Consider the following 14,602-nt stretch of genomic DNA (forward strand, 5'->3'; position numbering starts at 1 on the left):
ATTACAAACAGAGCTCGTCTAGTCATCTTTGTTTGGTCAAGAAAATTGTAAATGTTGTCACTTTACTAAACTCAAGGAGGATTTACAGTATCTTTCAATTGCACTTCATTCCCAACAGGGGAAATTTGTTTGCTATTTTTCTTTAAAAATAAAGATAAAATATTTGAAACAATTTATTCCATTGTCTTTTGTAGTTTTACCAAAAAAATCGAAATCGAAATCGAAAATCAGATTTTCAGAGAAAAAAATCGGGATTTTATTTTTGTGCAAAATCGCCCAGCCATAATTACTTAAAAATAATGTGAAAATTAAGCAAACAAATTAAATTTTAAGTTAAAAAGTGGCATATGTCATCACGAAAAGAAGTGAAACAACCAATTAGAGAAACTAAATTCCCTTGAAAAATAAAAGTAAATTAGTGAAAAAGGATTGAGATTTCTTCATTTGTTCTAATGATAATGTTGTTGCAACAGATGATGATCCACTAAACTGACATGGTGACTTTACACAAACTAAAACACGTACACACATCTACAAAGTTGTGGATGTTTAGTGTAGGAAACAGACAGGCAGATGAGGACAAGCCAAATATATATCTAAGTTATTTGCTGTTGCATACCTGCAATGTGATCGGTTTATCTGAATACAACTGAAGAAAGCCATAAATGTCGGTTGGACTGTCACGTTTAAAAACTTCCTGTTTACCATCTGTTTAAACCCTGACTGCATTATTTAAATATTTACACACAAAATCAGGCTGTGGGAAAATTTTCCAACCGAAAACATCTGTAAAATATTATTTGAAAACCCATCAGTACAGTAGATATACGCTCATATAGTCAGACGTTTTTAGTGCCTTAAACCTAGAAGGTTAGCTTTTACTTTTAAAAGTGCCTTGGCACAATGAGAGACGCTATTTTGTTTACAAGCCACAAACCAACACACACACACAGGGATGGCCAGATGAGAACATGAAAACAGTTTGCTCACTTTCCTCCACTGTGCATAATAGAACACAAGCAAAGTCCATTTTTGAGTTTCAAAAGAGTCTCAACAGGCTGCACTGCAGACAGAGGGAGCAATTAGCGTCTAAAAATGTTTGTGTTGCTTTTTAAAGCACAAAATCATTCCATTTGTGTTATTTGTTATGTCAGCATCGTGACTGCAGACAAGCTTTTGCTTGTTGCTAGGTCAGATCTGGAACCACTTTCCTTAATGGAAGCCAGAGGAGGGAGGAGAGAGTGATATGATTGGTTAGAGTGTCCAATAAAGTGACTTGATGAAGAGTCAGACAGATACAGAGAGGAAGTGCCTAAAGGCATTGGGTAGAATGTAAACAAACCAAGTTATTGGAAAGATTTTCATGATGGCTTCCACATTACAAGGACTTCTGTGTGAGTGTGTGTGTGTGTGGCTGGGTGTGTGTGTACTTACATGACTCATAAATCCACTTGGTTGAACTATGGCCATTTATTTCTCATTTAGATAAAAACCTTGTGTCCATAGGAAAAGAGTTAACACTTTGGGTTTATATTTAGTTTTTTGAGTTGTTTTTGATCGTTTAGTTTAGTTTCATGTTACAAATAAGGAATAGGTAAAGCCAGGGTAAGCAGGAAATATAGAAGAATTAATGCAATACCCCCTTTAGTAAAAAAAACAAGGAATGTGCTTGTGTGTGAATTAACATTTGCGTGCAGACATGCAAGCTGCCCTGCATTTGTGAGTAGCCATCCCGCCTGCATCAGTGCATTCAGATGTGTGTGTATTGGGTGTATGAGCAAGTATGGGGGGTGAGGGGGAGTTCTGGGTCACAATAACAGCTGGGGGCACATTGCCCAGACGATGAAATGGGATTGGTCGTTACGTTCTCATGTCTGTGTTGGTATTGGTTGGAATCTTACTACAATATCCATGGTAACAGAGCTGTAAACATAGAGCTCCCTTACGTTGTGTGTTCTTTCATTAAATCTCACTGTCTGCTTTCAGCTAACTTGAAGTTTATTTTACATGCATTTCTGAATATTATATAATTACAATGTGGTTGGGCCCTGAATTAGACATTAAAGCGCCAACATTTGAATAAACCTTCGTTCAAAACCCATTCCAGTAGCAGAGCTTCTGAGTGCCTGCGAATATTCTTTCAAAGAGACAAATGGTCCGGGAGGTCGCACAAAGGAAAGCCATGCCACAGCAGCCTTTTCATAGTTGTTGGAGGACATTTCCAAAACCATTAAAGTGCACAATTCAACTACTACTGAACACAAGGATAAAATTGAATATGCCATGGAATAACTAGAAGCCGTGCAGCTGTGCGACTTGCCTATTTCCTTATGGGCTATATTGAAAGACTGGTCGGTTGCACACCAGGACAGCATCTGGTTACTTCTCAAATGCTGCAGATTGTGCAATTGTTTGCATTCTGCATACTTGATTTTAGCACAATCAGTAGCGTCCGGAGCGTCGTGTCCAGTTTTAAAGATAGCCAAAGGTTTGCTTTGACACTGATTTAAGTCCTCAGGAAATCCTTTTTTGTGGTTAAAGTAGCTCTTTAAGTCGTGTAAACAAAGTCTGCTGACGAGAACAGCAATTATGAGTGAAGAGAATAAGAAGAAAAGTCAAATTAAAGTTTAAATAAGCAATTTTATCAATTTTTACTCTCCTGTAATTGTTACCCAGATCAATAAACAGTTATGCTGCTCTCTGTGCATTCGCCACAGTTTTAAATGTTTTGATGTTCTTAACAAAATAGTGAAAGATACAAAGTTTGTCGAGGCCTTAAAATAATAACTAGTGTTGTTCTGAAACAAAGAAAAAGCTTAAGATACAATAAACTAAAAAGAAAATGTTTTTGATTACAGCTGTGCTCGAGCACTTGTGCAGAACAAAAAGAAAATATTAGAAAAGGAGAGGTGAAGCTTTTTTCTATTTTATATTTTGATGGTTCACTGTGAGGTGCAGAATATTAATAGCACACAAACATGTCAAAATCCCACAATCTGTCATGTTCTGTTGGTTTTGGTTCTCTTGTCAATTCTCCAATATAAACCCAATGAGCATCTGAACTGTTGCAGTAGCTCTGGCCATCTTGTTTTAGTCTTTGCAAGAAATAAGATTGTTATCCTTTAGAACACTCATTTCTTTAAGAGTTTTCTATAATAAGTTTGGTACAGTGTTGTTTGAATGAGATATGTTGGTAATGCTGGTACTTCTTAAAACCTGATAAGATGAGTAACTGATGGTGGGAATGTTGTTTGGGTCCAGTGAGGGAGCACCGGAGTGAGGTTAATGTTCTGACAGAGACGTAGTCAGAACAGGAAGAGTAAAGGACTGTAGTGCTTGTCAACAACTGATAGTGGAATCCTGGACATGTTACTGTGAAGGAGCATCTCTGCACCTCAGATATGAGAAGCCAAGAGCCTGTGTCTACATTTTCTACAAGGCGATTCCACCTGTGTTATCAGCCGAGGCCGCACATGACATCATCAGCTCAGTTGTTGAAAGGCCACAAACACAACATCCCAGTTCCTTCACAGAGATCTCTGGATATTTCAGAAATAGTTCTCAACCTTTTCCCTCGATAAATAATTTATGTTTTTTTTTTTCAATCCAATTTCATCAGAATAATATTCTGATCAAAAAACTACAACTAGAGTTTCCTGAATCTAAATAAGCTCATATTTATATCAAACCATAATCTCATAAGAAGTATTCAAATCACACTTTTATAGCTTGTGTCTGATGCACCAAAAAGCCTTCACATGTGGCAGTCGTAAAATGTTTGAGGGAGTTTGCTGCAGAAAGTGCCACTGCCATTATCCATTAGCGCACACAGCAGAAACAATATGAAGCTGTGCTTGAAGATGTTGAAAAATTAGTAACAAAGCACTCAACAATATTTGGTATCACAACAAGTTTGTGTTTGATGTTACTGCAATAATTCTGGAAGAAACACACACATGAGAAGGGTGCCACTACCCAACTATCCTCTTTAACATGGAATAAAATGATTGTTATAATATCAACTCATATAAATAGTGCCTTATTTACAATAAAAGTATTTACAATAAAGTAAACAATTAGACAATTGCTGTCCATGTAAACGTAATGATTCTTCTGGGTCAGATACTTGGCATATTCAGGCACAACTACAATCCTTTTGCCTCATCTTCTCTCCTACAAGTTTGGCTGTTGTCTTACCCTTTTTTTTTTATTTTTTTGTTTCTTCATTTCTGGCACTTGCAGGGATTTTCTTTATTTAATAAAGTCTAAAAACCATTTCTGCCTTGATTCACCATGCCTGCAGAATGAATGGCCACCCAGCAACCAGATGTTTGGCTGCAACTTCCAGGATAACAAGATCTTGTTAGCAGTGTGACAGCAGCTTCGTTATTACTGCCAGGAGGTGTTGGTCACAAACACACACACACATAAACAACATATATATTTACATATGTATGTATATGTATATATGGAAAAAGCATTTGAGCTTTTTTTGGCTACCAAACAGAATATTGCAAATGTTGTTGTCGAAACCAATTAGAAAATGACCCCAGTAAGAGGTAACATGTGTTGCCTTTACCCAATACAAGTCACCAATCTGCTAAAATTGTGAAAGGATGTTATCTTCTGATCTAAGCAGACAAAAAATGGCTTGCAATATCCTTATTATACACTGCAAAAAGTATTTTAGACCATTTTGCTACTTTTAAAAGTTATAGTCCAAAAACATTTCTCTTACCCCATTGGCAAATATATTTTTGTTTAAAATAAGACAAAAATGACTAGATTCATGGAATATTCTTATCCATATATATTACATCTGGATGGGCTATTTTTGCAGTGTAGAAACCAAACACAGAAAAACAACAACTCTGTTTCCCCATTAAACTTGTGTAATTGTTTCATGTCTGATGACTTTATGAAGCCCAAAGCAAAATCAGATGATTCACACATTTTCCTCTTTTTGTGCCCATTGCTTTTTGTTCTCCCTGAGGCAACAGGGTGTGAACACTGACACCTTTGTTGTTCTTAGTCCATCAGGTGGTCATGCACAAAATCTCACACACACACACACACACACACACACACACACACACACACACACACACACACACACACGGGAGAAATCCCCAAAGCCTGGTGCCAGCAAGTGAGAAACAGCAACAAACCACACGTGTTGTGTTAGTAACCTCAACCCTACGTGCATGTGTGTACATCTGCACGCGTGTGCGTCTCAGGGGAACGGGGCTCAGGACTCAATTAAGCCGGCATTCGTGGAATGCTTTCAGGGGGAACGGGACAAGATGGCTGTGGGGCCGACACTACGCGCCTCTCAGTCTCACTCGCCCTTGATCCCAATTGGTCTCGCTTCGGGTGACCCACAGCAGCGTGAAGGGGAGCCGTGTCAGGCACACACACTTAGACACACACGCATAAAGTGCCGTGAAGTGAAGAAATGACCTGCCTGGACGGACTTAAAGGGCTCTCAAGGGTGCTCTGCTGTGTCACTCTACACTTTCTCTCTGTCTCCATTGACACAAGAAGATAAAGGAGGCTTGATCTCCTGATGAAGCATGTTGAGTCCTCCAGCAGCTTGTGATACAGTTACTAATACCCTATTTATAGGTACACTCTCATATGCACTCCTGCTCACTTACTGTTAAATTTCTCCATGTAAGAGGGGTAATTCAAGCGAAGATGGACTGTGTTTCAGCTCTGGTTTCGAAGAATATAAAGCTACAAGGGCTTGACGACAAGTACGTTCACCTACTTGTGTTTTCCCTGTTGCCTAAAATCAAAAGAAATATTTCCGCTCATTTACCTGTTTTGAAGATTTCATAGCGCAGTGAGAAGCCCGCCCCCTGGTGGGCGTAGTCTGACACAAATTTGATGAGGAGTGACTGTCCCGATGAGATGATCGGTGCAGGGGCGATGTTGCTGCAGTGCTTCCCCAGCAGGTCCGCCGATTCAGAGGTCCCATCATGGATCTCCACGTAGTCATACCTGCAAAAACACCAATAAGTGTTCATTACAGTTTTTCTTGATTGCCTAAGCATGATTTTCAAAACAGGGCCCGTGGTTTCAAAACACTACACACAATTAGCACAACAACACACCAAATTAGCAAAACACTACAGATCCTTTGCAAAATTAAACACGCTTGTAAAAACTATACACTTCTTTTTAAAAACCACACTTTGTTACCATATGAAACAAACACGTTTCACATTACTATACTCTGTTTGCACGAGTTACACTCTGCTGTGATAAACCTAAAACACTTTTAGAACTTCTACGTCCCTATGATTAGAGTAGGCTACTATCAACAAAGTACAAATATACAGTAGTCTTTCTCTGACTCTTGTGCTTGGAGACCAATGAGCTCACCTGCTGCTTTCTTGTAGATACACCTGATTGGTGTGTCTACATTTAAGCAAACAAGTGTTTGCACACCTGATGACTGTGTTGAACCAACTGGTTGGACGGTGTGCTAATTTGACAGTCAGTGCTTTGGTATTGCAAAGAAGTGACTTTATGATAGATTTTTGTGTCTAATGTACGTTTAGTGTGTTTAGTGTTTTGAAAATCACTGTGTGTAGAGTTTTGCAACAAGTGTGAGGTTGACAATGTGCTTATAGTTGTGCAAATATGGGCTGATGTTTTGCTTCTTGAGTGTAAGGTTTTGCTAATAGTGTACTACTTTTAATTTTAGTGTGTAAGCAATCGAAAAAAAACTGTAATACCTGCTATCTTAGACACAGCGGGATGAACGGGACGTAATGTGGAAACTGGATCAGTCAGAAGCAGGAATCACCTTGTACGCACTTGAACATCAGATTGTGAATTTGAGGAGGGGTTGAGTGGATTTGAGGAGAAAAAAGTGAAATCCCTACAGCTGCTCTTACTTTAATCTGATTAATTTGATCTTATTTGGGTAGTTATATTATTTGGCTGCAAACCTCTCAGATTTACTGGTTAAATGGAGTTGAAGAGCAGTTTGTTGGCTACTATCAGTGGCTACTTTTGAAAGTGCCACTTCTCTCAGCAGAGGCGGTTGTTAGTGTGGCGGTTGATGCTCACGCATGTTCACACACAGCATGGTGCAAAATGAGAAAAATTCTTATCTCGAGAAAGTCTTTCGGTACAGACTTTCTGCTGGCGAGCTAAGCTGCGATCAGGAGAGCAGGTCTACAGTCCATGTCTAAAAAATGCATTCATTGTAAAATAAGATGACACTTTTCATTAGGGATGGGCGGTATGGACTAAAAAATGTATCACGATAATTTCTGGCATTTATCCCGGTAACGATAAAAATGACGATAAAAAAATACCAATTCAACTCCACCTTTGTAATTATAAATCTATCACCAAATTCAGTCTTTGGAGCCCCCAAAACACTGCTCTAAAAGATACTAAATGCTACTAAACGTCATCAATGGGAATTTATCTTTCTTTCTTTCTTTCTTTCTTTCTTTCTTTCTTTCTTTCTTTCTTTCTTTCTTTCTTTCTTTCTTTCTTTCTTTCTTTCTTTCTTTCTTTCTTTCTTTCTTTCTTTCTTTCTTTCTTTCTTTCTTTCTTTCAGGCTCATTTCCTTCCTTCCTTCCTTCCTTCTGCTCTCTCCTTCCTTCTTCCCTTACTCTTTTCTCCCTTCCTTCTTTCCTTGTTTTCTCCCTTCCATCCATCCATCCTTCCTTCCTTCCTTCCTTCCTTCCTTCCTTCCTTCCTTCCTTCCTTCCTTCCTTCCTTCCTTCCTTCCTTCCTTCCTTCCTTCCTTCCTTCCTTCCTTCCTTCCTTCCTTCCTTCCTTCCTTCCTTCCTTCCTTCCTTCCTTCCTTCCTTCCTTCCTTCCTTCCTTCCTTCCTTCCTTCCTTCCTTCCTTCCTTCACATACGTTGTGCGTGGATTTAACACAGAACCATAAATCAGCTTTACACAAAAACATCATCAACAGGAATTTATCGTTTTTATCACAAGATGACAAATTCTTATCGTGGGGAATTTTTTTGACGGTTTATCGTGAACGATAAAATATCACCCATTCCTACTTTTCATGTTAATTTACAGTTTCCCTTCGTTGCAATTGCTGATAGATGGATTTGCTAAACACTTTTCATACACACAAAATTGGAAATATAAACCATAAACAGTTAATTATCTACACAAGTACACATATATCCAGTACACAAGAGCAGATGGGACGCTAAGAATTATTTTCCACTTAAAAGGAACCTTTCTGATTCTTTCTTGTTTTCATGACAGAAAATGCTGAAGAACCCCCAGCAGGAGTGTTGCCTCTTTGTCTGGATACCAAAGACACACCTGTCGGGAACTAAAATAGCTTCCTGGGTAGAAATTCCTGAAGAAAATAACGAAGAACTGCTTAAAGTCTGACTAAATTGGGACTTTCTCACAGCAAAACAAAACTTTGGGTGAACTTTACTTGCTCATACTGTATATCCGGATGAGTAACTTTAATTACGCTGATATTGAGGGGTTTTCTGAACTCAGATAATCTTGGAGTTTCCAGAATTACGACATTAATGCTTTAAAATACCATCAGTGTCTAAACTACAGTGTCATGCACCACATAGAACATGCTGGTTGATAACATGGGGAAAGTTCATTAAAGACACATGAATATACAGCGGTCTTAGTCTCTTTACTATTTGTTAGCTTCCAGACACATTCATGCGAATGATTCCCAAACAGAGGAAGGGGAAGAGTACATTGATTCCACAGAGATGTGTTCAAGCCACAAATTATTCTCCTATTACCAAGAACCAATCCCACCCGCTTGAAACTCTCAAAGGCTTGAATCAAGGGAACTGGATTTGTTTTTCTTTGTTCTTGAAGATGTTTCACGTTCCACCCAGAAGGATCTTCTCCAAACACACGATTCAGCAATTCAGAGACGACACCACCCTCACACAAACATTTTCTGCCATGGCTATCCTGCCCAATCAATAACATCTGTATGGTTGACTCGTGAACGTGTATATTTGCCAGGTGATGTCTACGAGCCGTGACTTTGCATGCTCTCCTTCCTCCCTGACGCTGGCTGTGGGGTTGTGTAAGGTTAAGTAACACAATGAGGGTTACACACTAGGGCTGTTCGATTAATCGATTTTAAATCGCGATTATGTAATTAGAACGATGTTAAAACGTGAAAAACGTGAAAATCGTAAAATCGATTTTTCACTTTTTTTTTTATCAAAGACCCAGTTTAGTTTAATTAAAAAATGTCTTGTTTTATTTAATTGGAAATATAACTTACTGTATGTTTGCAAGTGCTGATTTGCTGATTTTTTTTCAGAGATAAAACTTTATATTTTATTATATTTTTTAAAACCTTTTTTCAACTTATTTTACAGAGTTTTGCACTTTATTCATTCATTTTTGGTTTAATAAGAGCAAAGTTTGCACTTAAAGCCCAATGGGGCAAATGTTCAATAAAAAAACAGCATATTTAAAATAATTTCTTTGCCTTTTGTCAATTCACAAAATAATCGTAATCGTAATCGAAAATCGGATTTTGAGAGAAAAAAATCGAGATTTTATTTTTGGGCAAAATCGAACAGCCCTATTACACACCTACTACTACTACTACCTACTCTCCCATCATGCTTTGTGCAGCTGGAGTGCTGTGCAGGCCGTCACTGCGCTGTGAGCATGTGTGAGCGCTGTGAATATGCACATGTGGACGTGCATGAATGTACCAGTTAAGTGTGTGCGAGTGCCACAGCTGCTGTCATACTTTCCCTGGAGAACACCTCATTGTAGTGACAGCTTCCCCCTCCCTAATCTTGACAACTTTAACAGCTACTTGTCTTCACACTTTTTTGCGGCTCGCTCCCTCTCTCAGTGCTTCCTTTATGTGTCTGTATCTGCCTCTCAGGCACGCTAACTGGTGGCCAAAAATGTGTGTGGTTAAAGTATTTAAAACAGACAGAAACACTGGAAACATTATCTTGTAACTCTCTGTCCTGCCGTCAGCACTGAGAAGAGCGAGTGAGCCCGGCTGACAGACAGAGTGGGAACACCACCATCCAAGTAAGCACTTTGCAAAGTCCCGCTTTCCTCGTCCACATTAAATAATCAGGTCTGGATTTTTTTGCTGATATCTCCACCGTGGAGGCTGTTGAAGGAGAAGTCTGTCCTGTGTGGATTGAAACGCTAATGTCAGAGGAGAAGATTTGAAATCGAGTCTGCGATCATGCAGTCAGAGGGTGAACATGAAACTTTGTTCGCTCTGGCTTCTCTAAACCTTAAAACAGACAGAGACAGGTGTGTGCTGCCCCCCCCCCACCCTCCTCCCGTCCCCCATCCCCTCCTTCCCTCCGGCTCTCTCGTGTTAGTAGAAAGCAGAAAAGCAAACCCGACCACTCCTGAGACAGTTTCTGTTTGCAGCAGTCCAGACGCAGAGCCTGTGGTTCTGTACACGGATCTTTAGAGGGGTTTGAGGTTTCCCGTCCGTGTTTGTGTGGGTGGTACACTGCTTCTAACAAGCTGTTTACCCTCGTCTTCCCAAATACATCTCACTGCCGCCAATCTGAGTTTTACGGAGGCTCGCCAAAGGGAATGAAGAGTTTCTCCCATAGTTCTACCTGAACTACATTTGCTAATGAGCGCTGAGATTTTGTTATGCTTTTTCCTCTTTTTTTTGACTTTGAGAAAATTAGGAAAATGTAAATGTTGCATGCAGAATCTGTATCTTTGGAGCCACTAGATAAGAATTCATGGACTGCTGACACAGACTGATGTGAAATTAAAGTTTATATTCGAGATTCTGGGAGATTTGTGTGTTTGTGCTCGTTTGTGTTTTGGGGGTAGGAGTATTTCAGGCGCGAGAATACTCTCCAAAGTCTGCCTGACGGGAACACCAAGGAAAAGACTTAGACCTAGATGAACTTCCACCCCTTCGTCTCCTTTGATGTCTTTCACACAGCCTGTCTGTGTCTTTCAGTTGGTAGCGCTCTTCATACACCTGCAGATTTATTTCAAACGTCAAGACTGTGGTTAACACTAGAGCCAGTGTCAGCACGGCACACATGGAAATCCACAGAAACACTTCAGAAATCCAGCCAGGCCTGAGTTTAAGTTCACGATGCAATGAAATACAAAGTCGAGAAATCAAAGTCTTTTAAAGCATTACAATATCATGAAGGGTATTGCACGAGACATACATGGCACTGCTGTTGATTTAAGATTAACAATGCACACGTAATTAACGATTGCACTGCTATGGAGTCACAAGTGACGGATAAAAGGGCATGTGCTGTGTAGTTAATTAGAAGAAATTGACATAATTGTTTGTATTTTTATTTTTAAATAGTTGATGTCATATAATATACTACATTTAATTATTAAAATAACAACATTCATAATACTGTGATCTACCAGAAGCTTTAAATATTATTATTATTATTATTATTATTATTAATCAAACTTAAAACAAATAATGTAAAAATTAAAGGAATCAGTTGATAGAGAATAAATATTAGTACAGTAATAGTGAAAATAATGTTCAATATGTTTCCATCAGCGTATGTGTCTGTTGTCACATAAACACTTGAAGTGAAACTTTTTGTGGAAATGGACAAGCAAATAGGTCTCTGAGAAAAATATGGGTTGAATATGTGTACAGAAACCTTTTTTTTTTCATTTTACTCATGTGACACAACCAAGATATTTTAAGGTGTTGCATGGAGAAGTAAAACTGCACTGTTGACGTTCTCTCAGGACAAAGAAATTAGTCCAGATTTGGTGGTTTCCGCAAAACCTCTGATTGGTCAGTCTTGCATCTTGCAGAACTGATTATGCCTCATTCAGCAGTGTTGATGGTGTTTATCTTACTCATATTTGTTACTATCACAACTGTGCAGCTCAAGTGATAATAATTATGGAGACCAAAAGGTTTTGTTTAGACCACAAGCTCACATTCTGGATTTTTTTTAACTACATTTGAAAGTGGTTTGAAATGTGGTTTCGACTGGATTTTACCAGACTGACAACAGTAATGAGCAGTCGGTCAAGATTACATTGAAAAAACCCAACATGTCATAAACGTTACATTGGACAAAAATATATATAAACTATATTATTGCTTTTGTTCAACAAAATCCACCTTTTTTTAATGATTTCAGTCAGGCTAACATGGTTTATATGCATTTTAAATCAGATTCAGGTTTGAGCAACAGCCACAGATAATGAAGGTGACAAACCGGTGGGTATATTGGGATTTTCGTTTATGACTGGAGTTTCATAGTTCTTGTTTTGGTTGATTGTGGTGAACCAATTTAAGAACTTTGCACTCTCACACGCTCAGCGCCGGCCTGTTTCAGTCTGAAGTGCTCTGTCTTAAAATATTCAGCATCCGAACGGAAGGAACATGAATAATGTGGTTTTATTCAAGCTCTTTTGGCTTATTTATTAACTGATAAATCTCTTCAATTGTCCAATTATATTTTAATTAAACTATTGTATAAACTGATATATAATGAAATACTTGTGTTCATTCATAGCCAAACTGGTCAAGGCACCAAAGCAGCAATGTTCCTTATCTAATCATAGACTGAGAAGTGGCATAAAAAAGAGACATAGAAGAAGAATCAGTAATACTGGACAGCCATTAGTGACAGGGCAATGGTATGTAGTTACCAATAGTTACCAGTAGGGGTGGGCAAAAATATCGATATGGCAATATATCGCGATACTTTTCCAGCTGATTCAATATCGATATTCAAAATTTGAATATCGATTTTTTTTTAATTTTTAATTTTTTTTTATTTTATCCCCGATCCCATTATATCACCCAGTGCTCCTACCTAAGTGACAGTCCTGGGCATTGCCACTCTCTACCAACCCTGGGAGGGCCCTGCACTAAGCTCAGGTTTTATTTCACGTTTTATTTCATTTTATAATTTATTTTTTATATAACACAATTGCCTGTCCTTAAAAAATAAAAAATAATGGACAGAGGTTTATTTATTTATGGATTTATATCTATACTGACTGATCACTGTGCCTGTCCTTGGTTTTAGTACCCATGTTTCTTGTGTTTATTATCATTTGCCACATAATTAAAGCAACCTCATACTAAATTGAATGTTAATTTCATATGATGTAAATAATATGAAAAACATATACAAATAAGTTGTAACTTTAGCTTGTATAGTTATAATAAAACATTGTTTTGACTCAGTTTGTCCGATGAATTGTCACTATAATCTGATGAATGTGCAACTCGGATTTTAAGATCCATCACTATCATCTGATGTACATATATACAACTTGGATTTTAAGATGTGTAATACATTTTTAAATTTTTCGGTGAACTATGTAGAATATAATAATCGGGATATCGCATAATCGGGATATCGCAATGTGTATCGTATCGTGGCTCAAGTATCGTGATGCGTATCGTATCGTGAGGTCCTTCCCAATACCCACCCCTAGTTACCAGAGAGGTTGGTGGTGTCTGAACACAAACGTGAAAACCTCAAGATCTAACTTGACCATCGTCTTGAAGCGCTAGATCTTTGTGGCATGGGTTGTTGTTGAAGCGATGGTTCACAATCAACACACACACCGTCGTGTACCTACTTACTTGTGTGAGTCAGACTCAAGCTGTCTGTCTATACAGTAGATTCATATACCTGTGCTGAATGAAAGCATCAGCAGTCAGTCTGCAGCTGAAGCAGTTAATAGAGAGCGAGGAGCCTGACCGACTTCACTGATATCAAGTAATAGGCCTATTATTGCAGATTGCTGGACACTGTGTGTATGTGTGTCTGAACCTACGTGTGAGTCCACCCGGAGCCTCCAGGACAACCAATCGATTCCTCATTAAGGTTTTAACACACATTGATCAGGATCAGTCCTCCACTGACACACACACCCACGCACGCACACACACACACATGCCTACACACACACACCCACGCAGGCACACATACACACATACCTACACGCACGCACGCACGCACACACACACACACACACACACACACACTCACACAAGCACAGTTATTACTGTAACAGACATTAATCGGGCGGACCTTCAGGGCCTTGTTGGGTGTTTGTAAATGTGAGCACTGATATTATCATCATTACCTCCACTGACGGAGGCTGGTCGTGTGTGAGACGATTTCTTGGAGTCACTTCTTCTGAGTTGAACAGATCTGTCTCTTGAGCCAGACTTCTGGAGTGTCTGATGAGCTCTGACGCTCCTTAATGGCTTTTAACATCATGGTACAAATGTGGACATTTCTCCAGATGTTAGATTCCTTCAAACAACATTAGAGCTATTGTTTTTTTAGACTAGTCACTGCGCTGACGTGTATTTTTACTATATGTTCAAGCCAAAAGTTTTGACTTTTAAATGGACATGGCATGCTTCTCCATGTTGTTGCATTTATCGAGGTAAATCCTTAACTCAGATAATATTGTAAGCTCAAAAACAGAAAGGTGTGTGTTTTTTAATTGGGGGAAGGGGAGGGGGGGCTTTACCTAACCATGTCATAAAGAGGGATTAACTTGATTGATCAAATTCTACCATGGACTGAAAGAACAATAAAACCAGCTTAGTGTGAGATGTTAAATCTA

General features: G+C 38.7%; 1 protein-coding gene across 2 annotated transcripts in view; it reads right to left on the reverse strand.

Annotated features, from left to right (window-relative positions):
* Window positions 1-14,602, reverse strand: part of LOC133446138 (neuropilin-2-like) — a 146,949-nt gene that overhangs the window by 99,467 nt on the left and 32,880 nt on the right. For both annotated transcript variants that reach the window (XM_061723975.1, XM_061723976.1), the window contains exon 3: window positions 5,822-6,003. In XM_061723975.1, the coding sequence (XP_061579959.1) occupies window positions 5,822-6,003 (182 nt within the window). The remainder of the gene's footprint in view (window positions 1-5,821; window positions 6,004-14,602) is intronic.

Source organism: Cololabis saira, chromosome 6 (genome assembly GCF_033807715.1).
Source record: "Cololabis saira isolate AMF1-May2022 chromosome 6, fColSai1.1, whole genome shotgun sequence".
Classification (NCBI taxonomy): domain Eukaryota; kingdom Metazoa; phylum Chordata; class Actinopteri; order Beloniformes; family Belonidae; genus Cololabis; species Cololabis saira.